At 39.5% G+C, this 19,916-nt stretch overlaps 1 protein-coding gene across 3 annotated transcripts in view; it reads left to right on the forward strand.

Annotated features, from left to right (window-relative positions):
* The window catches only part of ZEB1 (zinc finger E-box binding homeobox 1), a 216,275-nt gene that overhangs the window by 151,159 nt on the left and 45,200 nt on the right, over positions 1-19,916 (forward strand). For 2 of the 3 annotated variants that reach the window (XM_038388627.2, XM_038388628.2), the window contains exons 2-3: positions 10,155-10,355; positions 18,948-19,010. In XM_038388627.2, the coding sequence (XP_038244555.1) occupies positions 10,155-10,355; positions 18,948-19,010 (264 nt within the window). Of the gene's footprint in view, positions 1-10,154; positions 10,356-16,724; positions 16,744-18,947; positions 19,011-19,916 lie in introns of those variants that run through there. The other variant, XM_043509537.1, reaches the window with a different exon arrangement.

Genomic DNA, 19,916 nt, shown 5'->3' on the forward strand with positions numbered 1-19,916 from the left:
TTTCATCTTTGGCGAAAGAGCAAGAGATCCACTGGGGTGTTTTTGCCTCTCACTATACAGGAACGGAAGGAACACAAGGAGACAGTCTGTGGGAGACATGCTAGCAGACTGGGATAGAATGGGTTGGAAAGGTTTGTAAACACTAATGAATGCTCCCTTCCAGAACCTGGAATAGCATGTAGGATTCCTGAGTTCACAACATTCTTCTGCTGTCTGCAAATAGCTGTGAAACCCACAGGCAAAATGTGTCTCCCTTCCCCCTGCAGTGTCTTCTGCTACTACCACCAGTTATTCCATCAGTTCAAGTGGTAGATGTCTGTGCTGAACATCTAAAGAGCCTGCTCGTGACCCAGGTGGTGGTCAGTTTGGTTTCATATGATGGAATTTGTTTTTATCAGTTTGATTTCCTAAATATCTAGGAATTTTTTTTTTTTACCAAAAAATGTAAAGTTGAAAGAATGTTAAGATTTCAAAGTTCAGCACTCAAAAATTAGGAAATGCCAGTATTAAGTTTACCCAGGCAATCTTAATTTGGTCGTCTTGTGAGTATGCAGAATGATGATGTCTTTAATTACATGGTCACATACTGTGTTTTTCTACAGGATGGACTGAATCAGGTTGTGAATGTTGTTGTGAATGAGATTGTTGTCAATAAGACGCCTGCCTCATTTGTTGGAGACCTTGGAAGGTGTGAAGTAAATGAGCCAGGGGACTGCAGGAAGAAAGGATGCTCCCAGGATTAAGGCAGTTGAATGTCACCTTGAAGAACTAGATTCTATTCTGCCTCTTCCTCTGTTGCTTAAATCAGACTTCTCAGCCTTAGACACTGTATATTCCTTATTGTATGGGTGCCCAACTTGAGAGAGCTGGGGACTGATCTGAAGATGTGCTGAGCACTACTGCAACTAGAGTGAATGAAAATTGTGCTTTGAAAATATAAAATGCTAAGTACTCTGAAAAAATAAGGTCCAAGGCACCCCAGATTGGGCATTCCAAATTAGTGAATACTTTTGACAGTTTTGGCCTTACTCTCTCTGCACTTCAGTTTCCCCTTCTGTAAAAAGGGGATAATATACCACTTCACTTCATAGGAGTGTTGTGAAGTCAAATTCATTGATGGTTGTGAAGCACTCAGATGCTGTGGTGTTGAGCACTGTCTGTGGAGATATAATTCTGAATTCAGGACAGGGTTTTGGATAATGTGTATTAAATAAGGCATTGAAACCACAGATTGAATGATGAGGATAAAAAGAAATATTGAATAGCTATCAATCCAGCTCTCAATCCCATCTTGAGCAAATGAGGCAGGGATGCTAAAGACAACTTGATTCACGACACAAACCTGATTTGTTCCCTGAGCACCATCCATCCTGTGCACTGGATGAGGCAGAGCTCCTGTAGAAAAAAGAAGTTGTATGTGATCATGTAACTAAAGACTATATCATAATGCATGTGCGCAAGGAGGCCAAATTAAGATTCCACAGGCAACCTTTATACTCGCATTTCCTAATTTTTGAGGTCTTGATTTTGTCACGGTAATGTTCTTTTTGGTATGTATTTGTTGGTCAGTTGTTGTATCACCCAAAATGTGCTGAGCACTTTTCAAACATATTCTTTTGCCTTGCTCTGCAGAGCAAGAGGAAGACTAAAATATTGGAGCAAAGTTTTGTACACATTTTAGTATGTTGAGAGTTGTGGAATGAAAATCTACCTGAATGAGTCATTGGTTTAGATTCTGAGAATGGATCTTTGTTAATTTTAGCATTCCACAAATGTTGGGATGAGAAGATTCTAAGTTTGTGCTGAATCCAACCATGATTGTAGTGAAAACATGAGAAGCTTTCAAAATAACTAGAATTATGAGTTCATTATATTTAAAATATAAAAGCAGTAGTAATCAAGACCATTTTCTTTTACAATATTTTATTGTGTGGATTAGACACACAAACTTACATGTGCATGTCTCCAAATGGCTGTATACTACAGACATTTGTTTTTCATTTTCATATTTGAACACTACTTTAACCCTGATTTTTCTAAAGATTCTAGTTAATATACTGATTACATAACTAAGCAAAACCAAAACAACCCCCCAGTAACCCGAGTTGTTTTCATTTTATTTTATTTTATTTTTTTGGAAAAAATGTTCTTATGTATCATGGTTGAATTTTTAGCTCCTGATCCCTCAGTGACCTCCATGAGGGCTAATCCCAATACACCTGTGTAGAGTTTGATTAAATTCAGTTGGCACCATGTGACCAGACCTCTACACCTGTGCAGAACACCATTAAATTAAATTCAGCTCCAAATGGGTAAAAACCTCATTGCAGGATCAGGGTCTCGATTTGTAAAATTAGAAAAATATTTGTAAAATGTTTGTATCTTTTTTTACCTCATTATTGGTTCTATGTTTGCAAAGAAGACTAAAACACGGGTAGAACAAATGACCAAGAAGGAGATAGAGGTCAGACTAAAGTACATAAGAACAGCCATACTGGGTCAGACCAAAGGTTGATCTAGTCCAGTATCCTGTTTTCTGACAGTGGCTAGTGCCAGGTGTCCCAGAGGGAATGAACAGAACAGATAATTGTAAGTGAGCGGTCCCCTGTCACCCATTCCCAGCTTCTGGCAAACAGAGACTAGGGACACCATCCCTCTCCATCCTGGCTAATAGCCATTGATGGACTTATCCTCCATGAAGTAATCTAGTTCTTTTTTGAATCCTGTTATAGTCTTGGCCTTCACAACATCCTCTGGCAAGAAGCTCCACAAGTTGACTGTGTGTTGTGTGGAAAAAATACTTCCTTTTGTTAGTTTTAAACCTGCTACCTATTAATTTTTATTTGGTGGCCCCTAGTTCTTGTGTTAAGAGAAGGAGTAAATAACACTTCCTTGTTGACTTTCTCCACACCAGCCATGATTCTATAGACCTCAATCATATCCCCCCTGAGTTGTCTCTTTTCCAAGCTGAAAAGTCCCAGTCTTATTAATTTCTCCTTATAGGGCAGCCTTTTTCACACCCCTAATCATTTTTGTTGCCCTTTTCTGAACCTTTTCCAATTCCAATATATCTCTTTTTGAGATGGGGCGACCACATCTATGTGCAGTATTCAAGATATAGGCGTACCATGGATGTATATAGAAGCAATATGATATTTTCTGTCTTCTTATCTCTCCCTTTCTTTATGATTCCCAGCATTGTTTGCTTTTTTGAATTCCGCTGCACATTGAGTGGATGTTTTCAGAGAACTATCCACAATGTCTCCAAGATCTCTTTCTTGAGTGGTAACAGCTCATTTAGATCCCATCATTTTATATGTATAATTGGGATTATGTTTTCCAATGTGCATTACTTTGCATTTATCAACATTAAATTTCATCTGCCATTTTGTTACCCAGTCAGCCAGTTTTGAGAGATCCTTTTGTAGCTCTTCTCAGTCTGCCTGGGACTTGACTGTCTTGAGTAGTTTTGTTTCATCTGCAAATCTTGCCACCTCACTGTTTACCCCTTTTTTCAGATGATTTAGGAATATATTAAATAGGAGTGGGCCCAGTACAGACCGCTGAGGGACACCACTATTTACGTCTCTCCATTCTGAAAACTGACCATTTATTCCTACCCTTTGTTTCCTATCTTTTAACCAGTTACCAATCTACAGGAGAACCTTCTCTCTTATCTCATGACTGCTTACGAGCCTTCGGTGAGGAACCTGGTCAAACTCTTTCTGAAAATCTAAATACACTATATCCACTGGATCCCCCCTGTCCACATACCCCCTCAAAGAATTGTAGTAGATTGGTGAGGCATGATTTCTCTTTACAAAAACCATGTTGACAGGTTTCAGAATAGCAGCCGTGTTAGTCTGTATTTGCAAAAAGAAAAGGAGTACTTGTGGCACCTTCGAGACTAACAAATTTATTAGAGCATAAGCTTTCGTGAGCTACAGCTCACTTCATCGGATGCATTTGGTGGAAAAAACAGAGGAGAGATTAACTCTGACATCATAATCAAAAAGGCTGACAAAGGAGGTGCTGTCGTCATCATGAATAGGTCAGAGTATGAACAAGAGGCTACTAGGCAGCTCTCCAACACCACTTTCTACAAGCCATTACCCTCTGATCCCACTGAGAGTTACCAAAAGAAACTACAGCATTTGCTCAAGAAACTCCCTGAAAAAGCACAAGAACAAATCCGCACAGACACGCCCCTGGAGCCCCGACCTGGGGTATTCTATCTGCTACCCAAGATCCATAAACCTGGAAATCCTGGATGCCCCATCATCTCAGGCATTGGCACCCTGACAGCAGGATTGTCTGGCTATGTAGACTCCCTCCTCAGGCCCTTCGTTACCAGCACTCTCAGCTATCTTCGAGACACCACTGACTTCCTGAGGAAACTACAGTCCATTGGTGATCTTCCTAAAAACACCATCCTAGCCACTATGGATGTAGAAGCCCTCTACACCAACATTCCACACAAAGATGGACTACAAGCCATCAGGAACAGTATCCCCGATACTGTCACGGCTAACCTGGTGGCTGAACTTTGTGACTTTGTCCTGACCCATAACTATTTCACATTTGGTGACAATGTATACCTTCAAATCAGCGGAACTGCAATGCCCTACATGGCCCCACAGTATGCCAACATTTTTATGGCTGACTTAGAACAACGCTTCCTCAGCTCTCGTCCCCTAATGCCCCTACTCTACTTGCGCTACATTGATGACATCTTCATCATCTGGACCCATGGAAAAGAAGCTCTTGAGGAATTCCACCATGATTTCAACAATTTCCATCCCACCATCAACCTCAGCCTGGACCAGTCCTCACAAGAGATCCTGGACACTATGGTGCTAATAAGCGATGGTCACATAAACACCACCCTATATCGGAAACCTACTGTCCGCTATTCCTACCTACATGCCTCTAGCTTTCATCCAGATCATAACACTCAATCCATTGTCTACAGCCAAGCGCTACAATATAACCGCATTTGCTCCAACCCCTCAAACAGAGACAAACACCTACAAGATCCCTATCATGCATTCCTACAACTACAATACCCACCTGCTGAAGTGAAGAAACAGATTGACAGAGCCAGAAGAGTACCCAGAAGTCACCTACTACAGGACAGGCCCAACAAAGAAAACAACAGAACGCCACTAGCCATCACCTTCAGCCCCCAACTAAAACCTCTCCAACGCATCTTCAAGGATCTACAACCTATCCTGAAGGACGACTCATCACTCTCACAGATCTTGGGAGACAGACCAGTCCTTGCTTACAGACAGCCCCCCAATCTGAAGCAAATACTCACCAGCAATCACACACCACACAACAGAACCACTAACCCAGGAACCTATCCTTGCAACAAAGCCCGTTGCCAACTCTGTCCACATATCTATTCAGGGGATACCATCATAGGGCCTAATCACATCAGCCACACTATCAGAGGCTCGTTCACCTGCGCATCTACCAATGTGATATATGCCATCATGTGCCAGCAATGCCCCTCTGCCATGTACATTGGCCAAACCGGACAGTCTACGTAAAAGAATGAATGGACACAAATCAGACGTCAAGAATTAGAACATTCAAAAACCAGTTGGAGAACACTTCAATCTCTCTGGTCACTCGATCACAGACCTAAGAGTGGCTATACTTCAACAAAAAAGCTTCAAAAACAGACTCCAACGAGAGACTGCTGAATTGGAATTAATTTGCAAACTGGATATAATTAACTTAGGCTTGAATAGAGACTGGGAATGGATGAGTCATTACACAAAGTAAAACTATTTCCTCATGGTATTTCTCCCTCCCACCACCCCCCACTGTTCCTCTGATATTCTTGTTAACTGCTGGAATTAGCCTACCTTGCTTGTCACCATGAAAGGTTTTCCTCCTCCCCCCCCCTCCCCCCCGCTGCTGGTGATGGCTTATCTTAAATGATCACTCTCCTTACAGTGTGTATGATAAACCCATTGTTTCATGTTCTCTGTGTGTGTGTATATAAATCTCTCCTCTGTTTTTTCCACCAAATGCATCCGATGAAGTGAGCTGTAGCTCACGAAAGCTTATGCTCTAATATATTTGTTAGTCTCTAAGGTGCCACAAGTACTCCTTTTCTTTTTGCAAAAACCATGTTGACGCTTCCCCAGCAAATTATGTTCATCTATGTGTCTGACAATTTCGTTCTTTACTATAGTTTCAACCAGTTTGCCCGGTACTGAAGTCAGGCTTACTGGTCTGTAATTGCCCAGGTTACCTCTGGAGCCCTTTTTAAAAATTGTCATCACATTAGCTATCCTCCAGTCATTTGGTACAGAAGCTGATTTAAATGACAGGTTATAGACTACGGTTAGTAATTCTGCAATTTCACATTTTAGTTTCTTCAGAACTCTTCATAGAATCATAGAATATTAGGGTTGGAAGAGACCTCAGTAGGTGTTCTAGTCCAATCCTCTGCTCAAAGCAGGACCAACACCAACTAAATCATCCCAGCCAAGGCTTTGTCAAGCCAAGCCTTAAAAACCTCTAAGGATGAAGATTCCACCACCTCCCTAGGTAACCCATTCCAGTGCTTCACCACCCTCCTCATGAAATAGTGTTTCCTAATATCCAAGCTAGACCTCCCGCACTGCAACTTGAAACCATTGCTCCTTGTTCTGTCATCTGCCACCACTGAGAACAGCTGAGCTCCATCCTCTTTGGAACCCCCCTTCAGGTAGTTGAAGGCTTCTATCAAATCCCCCTCAGTCTTCTCTTCTGCAGACTGAATAACCCCAGTTCCCTCAGCCTCTCCTCATAAGTCATGTGCCCCAGCCCCATAATCATTTTTGTTGCCCTCCGCTGACTCTTTCCAATGTGTCCACATCCCTTCTGTAGTGGGGGGATCAAAACTGGACGGAGTACTCCAGGTATGGCCTCACCAGTGCTGAAGAGAGGGGAATCATCACTTCCCTTGATCTGCTGGCAATGCTCCTACTAATACAGCCCAAAATGCCATTGGCCTTCTTGGCAACGAGGGCACGCTGCTGACTCATATGCAGCTTCTCGTCCACTGTAATCTCCAGGTCCTTTTCTGCTGAACTGCTGCTTAGCCAGTCGGTCCTCAGCCTGTAGTGGTGCATGGAATTCTTCCTTCCTAAGTGCGCTCTTGGGTGAATACCATCTGGTCCTGGTGACTTATTACTGTTTAGTTTATCAGTTTGTTCCAAAACTACCTCTAATGACACCTCAATCTGGGACAGTTCCTCAGATTTTCCACCAAAAAAAGAAAAAGGAATTGTTCTGTCTTCTCCTTGTACTTGATGTCTGCTTGTGTACATAGATGTAAATTAGACAATGTTTTCAGGCATGTAAATTCATAAATTACTGCTGTTTAGGTCAGGAAAGGCATTTGAACCCTAGCTTATTGCTGTCCTTCACACCAGTGCTTCTCAACACTTACAGCAACTCTACTTTGCATAATTAGATTCACTGATCACTAAAGATGAAGTAATTCAGGTTCAACAGATCAAATGGGCCAAATATAAGGATTTGGACAATCCAATTTTTAGATAAAGCGGAATTTATTATAAAATTTCAAGCTCTTAACAAATGAAAAGTCATCTAATGAACTATTAGAATGCGTGGGATATTTTTCTGTATATTTAAGCAGTTAAATTAATGCTAGTTAAAAGATCTGCAGGTGAGAGTCCTTTAAAGAATTGTTGTGTGGTGTTTTTGTGTAAATGTGCCAAATAATATCATTACTGTAAAAGGATCCAACTTGGCTCCACTGAGTATGTGAAATTATTGTAACAGGAGTATCTGATGTAATTCCTTCCTACTGCCATTACTCTCTTTACATACTGAAATCAGGATAGAGAAATGTCAGGAAGATACAATTAAATAATTCTGGTTTGGTTTTTATTGTCAACTTAATGTAAGTCTTCTGTTTTTCTTTTATTAGTACTATCTTTCAAAACTTAATAAACATAAAATGTAATTGTTAGTAACAATAGAATAGCAAGGTATTAATATGATAACATTATCACATTGTACATATACCAGAATGTGTGTATTTGTGGGTTGTCATAGAAAACCTAAAACCACGAAGGAGTGGTTGCACATTACATTTTTTGAAAATATTATGCATATATGAAATATGTGGTGATCATTTTAAATTCAAAAACGTTTTGTCATGCTGGTGCATATTTTACATGGGACATTTTTCTTCTGAAATGGAAGGAAATGAGCTAGTAGTTTTCTGATTCGCAGTGAAAATATTTCCTTGCCTAAATGCTTGTTTTAAGTGGTTAGAATATTTACCTTTTTTAAAAAAGCGGTATTTAAAATAGCAGGAATCTAGCCTCCCATTTATTTTAGTAGGAAAATTTGAAATGAGAGCATTAATCTACCTTCTGGAGTGTTAACAGTGCAAATAGCATAGGTGTGCAAGTATCCTAAAGTAGTGAGATTACTACATCATAGATATGATTCTTTTAACCTCTGGAGGAGTATCGCCGGTATAATAACATCTGTAGGCTTATTCATTGATAAATATGTGCCTTTTTTTAAATCCCCTTTCTCATTCAAGGTATGTCAAAACACTTCATAATAATACATGAAAATCTGCCTGTGATTATTGATATGCAGAATGAGTATGTAGCAGAGAACTTTACACCAAAAAATATAAGCATAAATAGTTTATACTTTAAAAATATTAAAATTTCAGTATGTGTAACATTTGTTTCTACAGGTTGTAAGAGAAAGAAATAATGTTTTTGACTAGAACAATTATAACAATTCAAAATTATAACATCTCCTCTGCATCTTTAGGACTATTTTAGTGATATCTACCTCCATGTGATGGAAATACATAGAGCACTCAATATTGATAAATGCAAAGTAATGCACATTGGAAAACATAATCCTAACTACACATATAAAATGATGGGGTCTAAATTAGGTGTCACCACTCCAGAAAAAGATCTTGGTGTCATTTGGATAGTTCTCTGAAAACATCCACTCAATATGCAGCGGAAGTCAAAAAAGCAAACAGAATGTTGGGAATCATTAAGAAAGGGATAGATAATAAGATAGAAAATATCATATTGCCTCTATATAAATCCATGGTATGCCCACATTTGAATACTGCATGCAGATGTAGTCAACCCATCTCAAAAAAGATACATTGGAATTGGAAAAAGTTCAGAAAAGAGCAACAAAAATGATTAGGGGTATGGAACGGCTGTCCTATGAGGACAGATTAATAAGACTGGGACTTTTCAGCTTGGAAAGAAGATGACTAAAGAAATATGACAGAGGTCTATAAAATCATGACTGGTGTGAAGAAAGTAAATAAGGAATGTTATTTACTCCTTCTCATAATATAAGAACTAGGGGTTGCCAAATGAAATTAATAGGCAGCAGATTTAAAACAAACAAAAGGAAGTATTTTTTCACACAGCACACTGTCAACCTGTGGAGCTCTTTGCCAGAGGTTGTTGTGAAGGCCAAGACTATAACAGGGTTCAAAAAAGAACTAGGTAACTTCATGGAGGATAAGTCCATTAATGGCTATTAGCCAGGATGGACAGGGATGGTGTCCCTAGCCTCTGTTTGTCAGAAGCTGGGAATGGGCGACGGGATGGTTCACTTGATGATTACCTGTTCTGTTCATTCCCTCTGGGGCACTGGCATTGGCCACTGTTGGAAGACAGGATATGGGCTAGATGGACCTTTGGTCTGACCCAGTATGGCTGTTCTTATGTTCACTGTACAGCCTTTTCTCCACAAGACTGTTATGTCCTCCAGTTTGAACAAACATAAACTCTTACTCTTTCCAGGTACCAAATGATAGGGGAAGATGTGTAACATTTCCTTTGTAAAGCTGCCACTAGGCTTGTTGTTTTTGTTTGTTTGTTTGTTTTGTTTTAAAACCTTAATTCTGTTGGGAGCTTGTATAGTGTGGTGTAGGCTTGTATGCACCACTCGTGTATACTAGCTTCAAAAAGAAGAAAGTACAATAACTGCTTATCACCCACACTAAATATCTCACTAAACATGTTGGATGTGCTGTAGTGATGCCCCTAAAGAAATCATAGTTATAGTCTGAACTAAGAGTGTTTTTGTTGATTCATTTTTTGCTTTTTGTCTCCATGCAGTTACCAATTACAATAATGTGGTAGAAACAAATTCAGATTCAGATGATGAAGACAAATTGCATATTGTGGAAGAAGAAAGTGTAACAGATGCAGCAGATTGTGATGCTAGTGTGCCAGAAGATGACTTGCCAACAGACCATTCAGTATTACCAGAAAACAGTGAAAAAGCGGGAAGTACAAACAGTTGCTGGGAAGATGAAGGTATGTTCCGTGTGGGTAATGATGCTCTAATTAGAAAAATTATATTTGGAAACATTCACTCAATAGAATTTTTTTTAATACACTTCGTCATTAATGTGTATTTGCTAGATATACAAAGAAATATGGGAATGGTGATGCCAAGAAAATTATTGGGATTCAGAAAGCCTGAGTTTGGTGCTCAGACTCCCTGTGAATGGGGAGAGATAGGCATCTCTAGAATGGGATTCACAAAACCCAGTATGGTAAGAGGCTCCTTGCCTAAGCTAGACGTTGGGAGGTGCTAAGCCCTGCCTCTTTCTCAGAGACAGATGCTTAAGTCCAGGCTGCAGGCAGGTGCCTCCCTCTGCTTGGGATTCTCAGATGAAAACCTTCTCTTGGTGGTAGGTACCTATGCTGTTTTAGCAAGAAGCTGGGGTGGGAGGTGAAGAGCTCTCTAATAACTTTTAACCCAGTGGTGAGGGTACTCACCTGCGTTGTGAGAGATGCCCCGTTCAAGTCCCCCCTCCACCTGAGTGGGAGAAGAGATTTGAACAGGGATCTGCCACCTCTCTTGTGAGTGTGCTAGACAGTGGGCTATAGGATATTCTGATGTGCAGCTCCCTCAGTGGCTCCTGTTGAAACTGTTCCAGTAGGGAGGGAGGGAGGGAGATAGATAGATAGATAGATAGATAGATATAAAAAGATATATATATATATAAAAAAAAAAGTCATTGGAGCAGAGGGACTCAATCCAGGACCTCCCATCTGTCAGGTGAATGCTCTAATCATCAGGCTACATTGTCATTTTCATGCTTGTTCTTTCTCTTTCTAGTCTGATGTTGAAAGTATTCCATGCTTCCTGGATCGGGCCCTGCAGACAAGTTAGGTGGGGGAACACCTAACTTTCCCTCATTCATGAATCACTCAGGGCAGGGGTGCTGGAACTAGGGGGGCCAAGGGGTAAGAGCCACTTGGGGAGCCCAGGCAGCTTTGTGGAGTCATTGACCCTCCACCTGCCCAGGGTGAGGGCCCCGAAAGCCCATGGCCCGGCTGTGACTCTTCGGTCCCCAAGCCTCCACCCCCAGGCTGGCAGCCGGAGCCAGGTCAGGGTAGGAGCTGCGTGGGCACCTGTGAGGATTCGCGGACCCTCCTCCTGCCCTAGGTGGAGCGTCCGGGGGGGATGGTGACATGGGCCAGGGGCTGCTCTCAGACCACCTAAACCCAGGCAGGTGGTGAGGCCTGGACTTCCTGCTCCAGCTCCAGCTTGGCCTCAGAGCGGGGCCTCCGGGGGGAAAAGGAGGATTAGGGGCTGGGTCATGGTGAGGACAAGGCCTTATGGCTTCCCCCACTTTTAGGAAGAATCCCATACATGTTGTGCTTTCTCGGAGCTCTAACAGTGTAATTTCACCTGCTTTTACTGTTCTTATTTAAAATATACCAGGCAGCCTTTCAAATCTAGCTGATAAAATTGAGCAGCTGAACCAAATTGTACTATAAATCTGGTATGCATGCCAGCATGAGTATGAGAGACAGGTGGCTTAGCTTTTAAGCTTGGCTCTAAATAGCTCCATATGTATAAATTTGTACAAAACCATGACTTTGGATTGGGCTTAATTATTAACTTTACTATATTTTGATTTTTGTCTCTATTATAAATACATTAAATATGCAGCAAATGATTGTCTACTTCAGTCATTTTTATTAACATAGACTTTCATAGCTGTTTGAACAGCTAGTAGATTTAAATAATTCATATACTGTGTGTTTGCTAAAATAAAGTTTTTAACATTCAATACTGAAAAATATACATACTCTAAAACATTCTTCTTATAGTGAAGAGAAGTCAGAGGTGGATATAGTACATTACAACATTTTGATTTGCTTTGTATTTATATTTTTGACATTTCTAGTAAGAAAGTTAAGTCACAAGTATTTTGGTGCTCTTGGTTGTACAGCATAGGTCTAAGAAAACAGCACTTGAATATGTGCTGTTTGTCTTAAAGGGGAAAGACAATAGGGTGGGTAACTGTGAAGCACTGAGAACAGCCCTGAAACACTTTGTGTGTGTGTGTGTGTGTGTGTGTGTGTGTGTGTGTGTGTGTTAAGAATGCCAGTTTACAGCATGTGTAGCAAGTTGTTTTTTATCACTAACCTGTACTGAAATTTATCCTGCATATCTTTACTCTGTGTACTTTTTGGTTTTCATCTGATTGATCAGTTCAGAAAAATGTAAAAGTAGGTGCAACATACTTAAACTACATTTCATTATCAGATCAGTTTCTTTCCGTTTCCAGCAATTCTAGCAGAAGTTCTAAAAGGTGTCTTCAGAACAGGTGTCTCAAATATCAGGTGTATATCTCAAGAGGTTTAACTGAAACATGAATCCAAGTCTACATGTATCCCATACAAGTTGATGGCAATGTTCCAGCATTGGTTTGTGTTGTGATTCTATAAGGTTGTCTTTTTTCCCCCTTTTAGTTTAAACTAAAACCTACATTTATATTTTAAAAAAAATATTGTTATAAAATAAAGTTTGCTGATGAAAAAATATAGTGGTGTTAAACTAAGATATGATAAATTTCCAAGTAAAATATATAGGAAATTAAGAGGAGCAAAATATGCATTTTCTGACTGTTTTTTTCAGGTGTTTAAAACATGACTGAAAAATTCCATTCTTGTTGGATTTCTGTATCAGCATCTTTAGAATGAGAGCAAAATTCTTTTTATCTTTCTCTGTGTTTAAAAAAAAAATAGTTCAGACATTTGAGGAATCCAAATGCATTTGAAAAATTAGTTCAGATACATTTTTGTGTTTGTGTAATTCAAAAACAAATTAGGTGTAATCCATAACAAGGTGCAATAGCGTTTGGCATTAAGAGGATAATTTTGAAAAGACCTTATAGAATCAACAAAGTATTCAAGCTCTGAAAACCACATAAGATGAAATTCATGCTGCTGAAGAGGGCCCACTCAAGACCCCATGCAACATTTAAACCCCACATTAAGAATTTAAGTAGGGCTTAAGTGCAAGGCATCTGGTATGTGGTAAATTTCACCCATAATGTGCACACACTCAACAACTGGATGCTATTCATATCTAGTGGATACAGTGCTTATTAAACTATTTTTATTTCTGTATTCCTTTCAATTTAAGTTCTTACACTCGTATCTTAGTGCCTTCCAAGTTTAAAAAAAAAAAAGGCAGGCTTACTAATGTAAATTAAAAGACGTTTTCTCACCATTTTCCCTCTACCCTTCTCACCCCAAAGGGGGAAAATTAGATTTGGGTTTTTTTGTTTTGTTTTGTTGTTGTTTTTTTTAAAGTAGAAGTAAAACTAATATGCTGTAGGTTGCTATCCAGGAAACCCATGTTGAAGTTAGTCTTGCTTTTCAATGGGGAAGATTATAAGGTTTGTGGTTATTCTTAGTTTCTGCCAGACTGTATTCTATATTCTTGGGCCAGCCCTCAAAAAATCTTCTTTCCTGCACCGATGAGCTTCACTCCTGAAGTATGCAAAGCCATCATTTCTGAGGAGCAGAGCTGTTGTGGGTGGTCAAGGTGCTGGAGGGTAAGACCTCGTGTAACCGGACCATGTCAGTTTTTATAGCCTTAAAACTGACAGCTGAGAATTTAAACTTCAATTGATGTTTTCTAGAGAGGCTTTAAAGTTAAAGTAGTACAGATTGTGTTTTCTCAGTAACCTGGGTTACTGAGGAGGCATGCTGCAGCATTCTACATTGGTTGCAGCTTTTTTCAGGCCTCATGCTTTCAAGCCCAGTGTAAGCTGCATGATGTAATCAAGCTCAGAGATAATGGAAGTATGGTATGATTCAAGACAGGTTATTCCCAAAAAGTACAGGCTTTAGCCAGTCAGAGAGGGCAGATCAACTTGACTGTAGACCGGACTTGCTATGTGCCAGTCCAGAATCAGAAAGTTGTCTATAAAGATTACTACACTACCGAGTGCTTTTATGGTTTGTGGAATATCTCTTCCTCCACTACAGACAGCACTGTGGCAAAAAACTCTCTGAAGTGTTTCTCTGTCTACAAGCAAAACCTCCTTTTTGCTAGAGTTTAGTTTCAGCCAAGCCTACCTCATCCATGTGCCGATCTTTGTTACCTAACTGTCTCTGTCTGTGGTGATATTGTAGGCTGTGAACAATAGGTAGAGTTATGTGTGTTCTGCATATTATTGGTATTTGAGCCCATAAAATCTCTCCATTTCTCTGAGCAGCTGTATGTAAATATTGAAGAGGAAGGGAACGGCATAGTATTCCACAGGTGAGGGCTCTGGCGGCGGCGAACAGACGCCCATCACTATCTTTTGGGTGTAGCCCTTGAGAAATGTTTCACACCATTTTAGAGCTTCTGCCTGAGCCTCTGGTACTTCTCTTAGGCTGGGTAGTAGTAGTCTATGATCAGCCATATTGAACGCTGCAGTGAGATCCAAGAGTATGACTATCCCTTCATCTATAAATAGCAAGAGAGTGTTCATCCACACTACCAATGGTGATTCTGTTCCATGTCCTGGCCTGTCTTGAATGGGAATAGTGCAGAGTAGGTAGAACAGTGCCAAGGATCTGACCTGTGTGCTGGTGCCCTCATCTAGGATGAGGTGGGTGCCAGGTGCCCAAAAAGCCTTTAGTCAAAGTGCTGCAAGTCACATTTAAAGGGACTTTTAGCATTAAGTCCAGATCACTCTTGGATAGCAGAACTCTGACTCCTGTTTGATCAGAGAATGTCTTGCATTCTTCGCCCTAGCACTGGATATCTTTTTCTCCTTGGTGCCTATGTTTGCAGCATAGTCCTCGACTCCTGAATGCAAGAATGCAAGTAAACTGTTCACCGATGTTGCTATCCTTTGCTGAACATATATGACTACAGAGTCATTAAAATGATTGTATATTTGTTTGCAAAATATGTTGCAAGGCTAATAATATAACAAAAAATATAGAATATACCATATTCTGTTTATTAAACATCTGCTATGTAAAGGTTAACACTGTGGGGGATATGCAAAGACTGAGTTAAATTTGTGTACCTTCAGGACACACAATACCTTCCTACATGAAGAAAAAAGAAAGATGAATGCTCAATAAGTGGCTATGAAATTACCTCTGTTTGTTTGTTGTATTATGGTAGTGCCCAAAGGTCTCGTCAGGATCAGGGCCCTACGTGCTGTACAAGCACACAGGAAGGCGTAGTCCATACCATGAAAAAGTTTACAAAGTAGTAGATTTGGGAATTTTTTTTACCTCCTGTGAAATTAAATCCTGTTGCCACTGAAATCTTAAATTACTCAGGATCATCTTGGCTAATATTATTTTTTCCTGTTATGAAGCCAGAGGGAAATGCTGTAAATTGTTATAAATAGTCAGTAAACTACATTAATAATCCCACCTCTCCAGCAGATCCCATTGTCCTAATGAAGAGCCCTTTTTATAGGGGAAAACATAGTTGTGTGTAGTATGGACTATTTTAAATAAGCTAAGTATTTGGTTCTAGTGGATTTACAGCATGTAAAGATTTTGGACTTGAAGCACAGGACAGTTACCATTGGTGGATTGGATCAGACCAACCAAACATGGATTTGTCTATGACTAACATTTTTCAAGGTGATGGTCAAAATTAGAGCTAGATTTAAAGCACTCCAGTGTTCCTTTAATTATATATCTTGTTTGTGAAAATATCTGCAAATGCAGGCATATTTTCTAACTTATTAGTTCTGTAGACTTCTGACAGTCTTCATTACTACTGTCTCCACTATTAGGGTAGTTAGAATTAGTCATCCTTTTCCTTTTGGAAAGACCTATTTAGAATGGAATTTAAAGTAGTCCTAGAAGTCCTCAGTTTATGTGTAAAGCAGAAATTGGCTTCTGTATTGATTAAAAAGGTAGTATGCCCTTGCTTTTTTAATAACCACTACAAATTATGGATTCTAGCATTTGTTATGTGATTACAACACTTTTAGCTCACTTCTGTGGGAGCGTAAGAACATAGGAATTGTCATTCCAGATCAGATCAGTAGTTCATCTAGTCTAGTATCCTGTATCTGAAAGGGAGACAGGACCAGATGTTTTTCTGTTCTGTTCTATTCAGGTTTTATGCCATACTTATCATTATAGTATCTGAGTGCTTTCTAGTAGTGCATCTGTCACATCTCATTTGTTCTCTCATTTTTTCCCCAGAGGGAGAAGCATGTGCAGTGGAGTGTCTTGTTTTGGTAGTGTCTTTTTAAAAATGTATTAATAAACATTGCAATGTGTATATTTAGAGAAGGCCAAGTCAAAGAAATGTGCCTTGCCCTTGGAGCAAAAAGCTATGAGATCTGTGATGGTCCTTAGTTCCTAGGGGAGTTCATTCTACAATCTCAGAGCACCCCAGAGAAAATTCTGTTTCCTTGCATGGGTGAGCTTTACTCTTATTGTTGAGAGTCCCATTGTGCCAAAGGAATATAGAGGAACATGCTAGAATCCCCATAATGGACAATTATAGCATAATCTATTTAACCCCCACTAGCTGCCATATTCTCTGAAGTACTTGTATTTGTCTCCTAATTAATGTAACTGTGGATTTTCTCATTATTCATATACTGTAAATGATCCGCTGCCTTTTTTGAATACCTCTAAATTCTTGGACTTGCTATATGTGGCAGTGAGTTCCATAGGATAACTATGCATTGTGGGAAAAAGTACTTGCCTGGAATAAAGATGTAGATTTCCCTCTTCTGTTTTTAGAGAACCAAAGATTTTTAAAGCTTTTATACAGTACCTAAAATCTGTGGATCATTACTGAATTAGAAAAGCATATTTGGCATTAATTTTGAATAAAAGTTCAGCTGAAAAATATTTGAGCAACTAGTTCGCTCTTTTCTCTTTTTGGTATTATTTCAAGTTTGATGTGACCTTTGGGTTGGAAAATTCTATATATTGTGATGGGCTTAGATAGACACTGACTTCAGATCCACACTCTGCACTTCATACCAAAACTTATACTAAATAAGAATTCCATAGTTGAGCATGTATTGATTACAATAGCAAGAACAAGTTACGATGCTTTTATCAACATTCCACATACTATACTGCTCATTCCTGAAGTGCCATTGTCTACCCAGAACACAAGGGAACTGGACAACTGGATGGCTCAAGGAACAGATAGTAGAATATGTGGGTTTTCATGTTCACTACTGGCTCAAATCAATATGGGCTGAAAGTTATTACTGACTGAAAGATGTTTAGTAGCCTGTATAAAGTGAGTTGGTAACTTTAGACAAGTTCATACTGGACAGGTCTCCAAATTTTAAAACCACCATAACCTTCGGGACTAATTGCCTCTCTTGTTAATAGTCAAGAGTTGAGGCATGTTGGTGGAGGTGTGTGCAGAAGCCTCAGTTATCAGTGTCTGTGCTATACTAGATTTGTAATTAATCTAAGAATTTTGAACTCTTGTATAGGACTGCTGCTCTAGCTCCTTCAGCAGCAAAAGCTTCACTTAAAAGCCCCCCATCTGGAGCCACTGTTTCTAGAGAGAAAACAGTAGACAGAAGCAATAAATGATGGTCACCATCAATATAGATTTGATGAAAATATGGGGCTGGTAGTGAAAGTGACCTTCCAGTATAGAGGGTCACCATTCTGAAATGGTATGGAGAACATTGTGACCCATAGAACAATTTTACCATATCTAGTGCCTTGCCTAGACTCAGTCTTAAAACTGATTTAAAATTAGTACATAAAGAAATGATGTCAGATCATGATTTTGAAGTCAGTCCTATTTTGCAGAGATATGTGAATCCTTCAATAAATCATCTTTTAAGGGCATCTGTACAGAGATACGCAGTGGTGTCAGTAATAGTACTTTTGTATGAGTGGTGGTTTGGTGATTCCAATACACAGGAAAGCAGTTGGTAAAACACTTAAAATCCGCTTTACACAACTGAAATATATGCTTTAATTCAGTGCCAATACTTTCTTGTTTTCTTAATTCAATAGTCAAACCTAGCAAGAATTCTCGTAATGATTTTTATTTGGCTAAGTTTAATAGGCTCTAGATGTCTGCAGGTAATTGTATAGTATTACATGATAAATTGTTGAAAATAATTTTGGAGTAATTACTGATGATCTGCTGGTTTTGCTAGTTAGAAAAAGCAGAGCAAATGTGTTAATTTTACAATAAATTAACCTCTGAAAGCAATAATCTAGTGAATCAGATACTAAGAATAAACTGCTTGCCTTTTATTCTAAGCAGCACAGTTTGTACTTGCCAGAAAGATACTTGTACTACAAAAATACCCTATTTGGATATGTAACAGCAATCCTTACCCTATTTTTTCCCTGTCTTCAAATAATTACTTTGGTATTGTATGTTTGCCTTCTGTTAAAATTGCAGTTTCTTTTTCTTGTAAAATCTGTATGACCTAAGAAACTCAATACAGCTAAAATCATGAGGATTCCATATTTTTTCAAGTGCATGAGATTTAAATACATTTTCCCAAACATTAGAAAAATATGGAAATTTTTGTTTAAGAAATAAGGGAACTTTTGTAATATGCAAAGAAAGATAATGGTATTTTAAAATGTTAATTATTCCTCTTTTTCAATATTTTATTTCAGCTGGAAAAGAAACAAAAGAAATCCTGGGGCCTGAAGCTCAAGCCGATGAAGCTGGATGTACAGGTATTTGTCTGATTAAATTCTACAGTCTGTCCCCCTTATCCATAGAATGTTCTTGGGATTGGAATAATTTAGTATCCCTGGAAATCTTTTAGGATTCCCCCTCACCTTTCTTTTTAAAGTGCCTTTCTCTCCTGTACTTGATGTGGTAAATTGCAAACACTGTTCTTGGTGAAGAAGACTAGACTGGGCTCCCTTTAGATCTCTTCATTCTTGAGGTTTTGCTGACAAATGACTCAAAGCAGTCCCTTTCCCCAAGCGACTAATTGCAGTGCCTCTGCAGCAGCTTAGCCTGACTTTAGGAGAAAGGAAAGGACGAGGACTCTGTCACTCGTGTTTCACATGGTAGTACAGAGCGCTACTATGGGTCATTAGACAGAGCCTAAACCCATAGCCATTAAAATGAACTAGAATTAATATCTCATTATTAACTCTTCTGTTAATAGTAATATTACAGAGTAGATAAAATAGAATGTGTGTCTTCATCTTCAATACTATGCTAGGAAATGCACAGCTCCTTTTTCTTACTATATTTTTCTTCAATAATGTTGAAAATAATCACTGTATAATTTAAGGGAATCTATATACTATTTGTAAATGGTCAGATAAATTAAGATATTTGCTTATTGGTCAGTACTTAGATAGTACAGTAATAAGCATTATACCAGGATGGCTTGCGAGCCAGATGTGGCTCTTTTGCGTAAAAGTGCGGCTCGTGGAGCTCTTCCTTCCCCCCCCCCCCCCCCCCCCCCCCCCGCCGCTTCCCAATTGTCCACCTACCAGACTTAGGGGGTGGAGTTCAGGACCTCTGCCTTGCAGCGAGGTGGTGGGCTAGGGTCTCGTGTCTTCAGCCCTGCAAGGCATACCTGCTGGGGCTTGGGGCTCCAGCAGGAGCAGGGCTGGAGCCCC

This window comes from Dermochelys coriacea, chromosome 2 (genome assembly GCF_009764565.3).
Source record: "Dermochelys coriacea isolate rDerCor1 chromosome 2, rDerCor1.pri.v4, whole genome shotgun sequence".
In the NCBI taxonomy this organism is placed as follows: Eukaryota; Metazoa; Chordata; order Testudines; family Dermochelyidae; genus Dermochelys; species Dermochelys coriacea.